Source organism: Priapulus caudatus, unplaced genomic scaffold, assembly GCF_000485595.1.
Source record: "Priapulus caudatus unplaced genomic scaffold, Priapulus_caudatus-5.0.1 Scaffold1513, whole genome shotgun sequence".
Lineage (NCBI taxonomy): Eukaryota > Metazoa > Priapulida > Priapulimorpha > Priapulimorphida > Priapulidae > Priapulus > Priapulus caudatus.
Window position 1 is genome coordinate 32,596 of NW_014578574.1, and position 5,189 is coordinate 37,784.

A 5,189-nucleotide genomic window follows, 5' to 3' on the forward strand; every position below is an offset into this window, starting at 1 on the left:
TGTCGATTTTGTCGATAAATTTTGTCGATTTTTTTTTTGGTCGATGATTTTGTCGCGGTATTTTTATCGAAAAAAGAAGCGATTTTCCGATGTTTTACTGCAGCGTTAGTTGCGCTGGCTATAGCCGAGGTCTGGTCGTTATTACACGGATAGGCCTAGTTGTACTATGTGTAGAGAACTGTGGTCAGAGGTAGCCAGCGTGCGTGTACACCCACGGACCACGCCACCCTACTATCAAGAGTACCATAATAGCAAATTCTCTGTTATAATAGATATATAATAGATATATAATAGATAGCTATAATATATAGATTTTAAACAAATGTAAATTATAGCAATGACTGCGTCACTGTGACAACGGCATTCCAGCGACGACCACGCGTTGCCGTGGCGACCACGTCCTACACCCTCACCTGCACGATGACGCGTGTCGTCTGCGAGAGCGGCGTGGGGATGCCGGCGTCGCTGGCCCTCACGACGAGCGTGTGCGTGGCGCTTGCCTCCTTGTCCACGCGCGCGCGCAGGCTCACCCAGCCCGTCTTAGCGTCGACGGCAAACGTCTTCGCGACCTTCTTGTCCTTGTTCTCCAGATGATAGCTGCAGCAAGAGAGCGAGAGAGAGAGAGAGACGATGCTTATAAACAGAATAAAAGATGGTTACACAGAGGAAGGTGCTTACACAGATAGCTTACACAGAGAGGTGTAACCAAATCAAGGCCGCGTTGTTTGGGTTAGGTTTTACCCAACTTACACTTACACAACTTACACACTTACACACAACAGCAGATGTCTGCACATAGTGATACACAAACACATAGCTTAAAACATATCCCGGCGATATTGTTTGGGTTTGCTTTCTTTCGCCTCCGCCAATTTCAAAACTCTTTCCCTGAATTTTACTCGACATGTTGTTTCTTTTACTGACAATAAACCTTTTCTCTGACTTAAAAGAATGCAGCAGGAACCTTCTGCTTTCTTGGATTTGCTTTTTCTTCTAACATAAAACCTTTTTAGCTACTTTACCTAACACAATTCTTGTTCTCGATTTGAGAAAATGCAACAAGCTTTTTGTTTTGAATTTACTTTTTCAACCAAACTACTTACTTACAACCAAGTTACTTTTACCAACTTCAAAACATTTCCATAGACTTTTTCCTTTACTTCAAAACCTTTTCACAGACTTTTTCCCAGACTCGAGCCATTGCAATGTGTTTTGCATTTTCTATTTCTCGCAGTTGTCTTCTGTTTCTCTTGTTTTTTCTCCCCGACTCGCAGAACGCAGTACGAAATTTTTCTTCGTTTTGAATTTATTTTTCCCTTTCCTTTCTTCCCTTCCCCACCTACCCGTTGGGTAACCCGACCAGACACCAGCCTTCTCTTCATTTTCAGCGCCTCGCCCTCCAGACTTACCTGACCTCTCCGTTGGGGCCAAGGTCGGGGTCGCTGGCGTAGACTCGCGCCACCTGGGTGCCGACGGGAGAACTCTCGGCCAGCCTCACGCGGTAAGGGTTCTCCTCAAACGCGGGCGGGTTGTCGTTCACGTCCATCACCTGTCACAGAGTCACAGACAGAGTCACAGACAGAGTCACACACACAGTCACAGACAGTCACACACAAAGACACACACACACAGAGATACACAGTCACATACAGAGTCACACACACAGTCACAGTCACAGAGAGACACACACACAGATACACAGTCACATACAGAGTCACAGACAGAGTCACATACAGAGAGTAACACAGCGTCACACACAGAGAGTCGTACAGAATCACAGTCAGAGTCACAGTCACAGTCACATACAGAGAGAACAGCGTCACACACAGAGAGTCACACACAGTCACATACAGAGTCACAGTCACAGTCACATACAGAGAGTAACACAGCGTCACACACAGAGAGTCACACACAGTCACTCACAGAGTTACAGTCAGTCACAGACAGAGTCACAGTCAGTCACAGACAGAGTCACATACAGAGTCACAGTCAGTCACAGACAGAGTCACACACAGAGTCACACAGAGTCACAGACAGAGTCACATACGCAGTCACAGACAGAGTAACACACAAAGTCACACAGAGTCACAGACAGAGTCACATACGCAGTCAGAGTCAGAGGCACAAACAGAGTCACATACAGTCACAGACAGAGTCACACACAGAGAGTCACACACAGAGTCACACACACAGTCACAGACACAGAGTCACATATAGAGAGACAAACACACAACACACAGTTACATACAGAGAGTCACATATAGAAAGACACACACACACACAGACACAGAGTCATAGACACGCACGCATGCACGTACGCACGCACGCACGCACACACGCACGCATGCACGTACGCACGCACGCACGCACGCACACACGCACACATGCATACTGCTGGCATTAGCAGTCACCTTCATAGGAAAAACACCTGTCTGTAGAAGACACTTTTAGCACTTCGTTCAAGTAGTAGTTAACCACAGTGAAACCACCTCTACAGAAAGGAAACTTTCTGTTCACTTCAGGGTTTTCCTCGAGTTACAGTACCTTTACGTGAACCCCAGTGGAAATATATTTAGAGAATCCACCTCTATAGAAGGGGCAACCTCTATAAAAGGGGCACCTGTCCATTAAGGACACATTTGGTGGCGAGACAGTACCTTTATGTGAACCTCGGTGAGGTCTACCAGCGGCGGGCTGGACAGAGTCTCCGTCATGATGGTCAGTGTGTAGTGGTCCGTCTCCTCCCTGTCCAGGTCGCGAATGACCATGACCCGACCTTGCTCGTCCACCGAGAAGGTCGCCGGGCTGTTCGTGTGCGGCAGCGTCCCTGTCGCGCGAAGAAAACATGTGAACGTCATGACAGACGGCGCCATCTGGTGTTCCCATCGTGGATAAATGACATGTGAACATCACAATCCACAGCGCCCTCTGGTGCAGATGACTGCGACAAGAGACAATCGGGATGATAAAATGAAGTTATTTTCGATAGGTCCGTGTTAACTGTCACCTCTACAGTAGAGGCACCTGCCTACAAAAGACACTTTCAGGGTCTCCTCAGTGCAACCCTCAGTATAAGTAACCGCAAGCATAACTGCACACTTTCACTTCAACGCAACGAGAAAAAAAAATCGCATTTGTCGTAACCGCGGCAACAGCGCGCGCGCGTACCCGGCACGATGCTGTAGGAGAGCCTCGAGCTCCCCCTGGCGGGTATCGTCGCGATCGCCGTGCCGACGGGCTCGTCCTCCTTGATGAAGTACGGCTTCGTGGGATGCAGGATGCTGGGAGCGACGTCGTCCTCACCCATCACCATCACCTCGACGGGCACGTCCGCGTCCATGCCGCCGTCCGACGCCCGCACGAAGAACTGGTGCACCTCGTTCTCTGCAACGACGAGGAGACAGGGCGTCAGAGAACGTCGCCATGGCATGTAGCCGCGCAGGAGACGTCGCATGGCATGACGCAGCAAGACGCACATGGAACGTCGCCATGCATAACGCCAGCAGCAAATGCGTACACATGGCATGTAACACAGCAAACGCGATTACCATGGATGTACGCGCTAAGGACGCATCATGGAACGTCGCCATGGCATGTAACGCAGCAAGACGCGTCACCATGGCATGTAACGCAGCAAGACGCATCACCATGGCATGCAACGCGCAAGGACGACAATAAAACAAGAAAGCATCATGGAACGTCACCATGGATGTAACGCAGCAAGACGCATCATGGAACGTCGCCGTGGCATGTAACGACGCAAGACGCATCACCATGGCATGTAACGCAGCAAGGACGCATCATGGAACGTCGCCGTGGCATGTAACGCAGCAAGACGCGTCACCATGGCATGTAACGCAGCAAACGCCCCCATCATGCAACGTGCAAAGGACGCATCATGAACGTCGCCATGGTATGTAACGAAGCAAGACGCATCACCATGCATGTAACGCAGCAGACGCCATCCCATGGCTATGCAATCGCTGCGGAAGGAGCATCATGGAACGTCGCTGTGGCATGTAACGCAGGCAAGACGCATCACCATGGGCATGCAACGCGCAAGAATGCATCATGGAACGTCGCCGTGGCATGTAACGCAGCAAGACGCGTCACCATGGCATGCAACGCGCAAGGACGCATCATGGAACGTCGCCGTGGCATGTAACGCAGCAGACAGCGTCCATGGCATGCACGCGCACGGACGCATCATGGAACGTCGCGTCATGGCACGTTAACGCAGCAAGACACGGTCCCATGGCATGCAACGCGCGATTTAAGGACCATCAGATTGAACGTCGCCGTGGCATGTAACGCAGCAAGTGGTTCCACTGAGGCATGCATCGCGTGACGAGACGTGTCACGGAAAGTCGCCGTGGCATGTAACGTGTCACGGAACGTCACCGAGGCATGCAACGCGCGGCGCGTCATCACATCCATCCCCACCATCACACGGTACAGCTCGCCACAGATGATGATGATGATGATGGTGATGGTGGTGATGGTGACGGTAATGATAAAAATATTAGTAATAATAATAATAATAATATTAATAAATGATAATAATAATAATAATAAACATACATACAGGTAATATAACGTAAATTTTTATTAATTTATAAATAATAGGTTATTATTATCATTACCATTAGATTACCATCATTATTATTGCCAATACTACTACTATCACCAGGAGTAAGATAATATAGGATACGTGGTAATATAATATAATAGGTAATATAGGTAATATAATATACTCCTATATTATCTTACTCCTGCTATCACTAGTACGCTAACAATAACAGCAACTACTATGTTCGCGTGTGTATGTGTGCGTGTGTGTGCGCGCGCATATGTGGCATGGTGTTAACACTGACAAAAACCAAACAGTGTTGTGAGGGTGCACGCGCACACAACTCTCGTGTACGTAGATTGCTCATAATTTGTAGATGCTAGGTGTACATTACGGCTCTACGATGCGTGTAGTGTGGAGAGATCATCATACCTTCGCACACTGCCGTCACAACACACGCCGCACCCAAATAACCAAAAACAGTTCACATCGGTTAATGCTGCCAGGAGAACAGAGGGTCAACAGAAACAGCGAGAGCAGGTAGCTGGTGGGGGTCAATCAACGAAGGGTCTACAGGTAAGGAGATGAGTTAGTCAAGCAACCTAGGGTCTACAGACTA

General features: G+C 48.8%; 1 protein-coding gene across 1 annotated transcript in view; it reads right to left on the reverse strand.

Moving 5' to 3' along the window:
• LOC106816870 (protocadherin Fat 1-like) overlaps nt 1–5,189 on the reverse strand; it is a gene marked incomplete at its 5' end in the record, with an annotated part of 48,483 nt that overhangs the window by 20,594 nt on the left and 22,700 nt on the right. Inside the window, 4 exon segments of the mRNA XM_014821511.1 lie at nt 414–597; nt 1,410–1,549; nt 2,658–2,827; nt 3,169–3,382. Of these exon segments, the coding sequence (XP_014676997.1) occupies nt 414–597; nt 1,410–1,549; nt 2,658–2,827; nt 3,169–3,382 (708 nt within the window).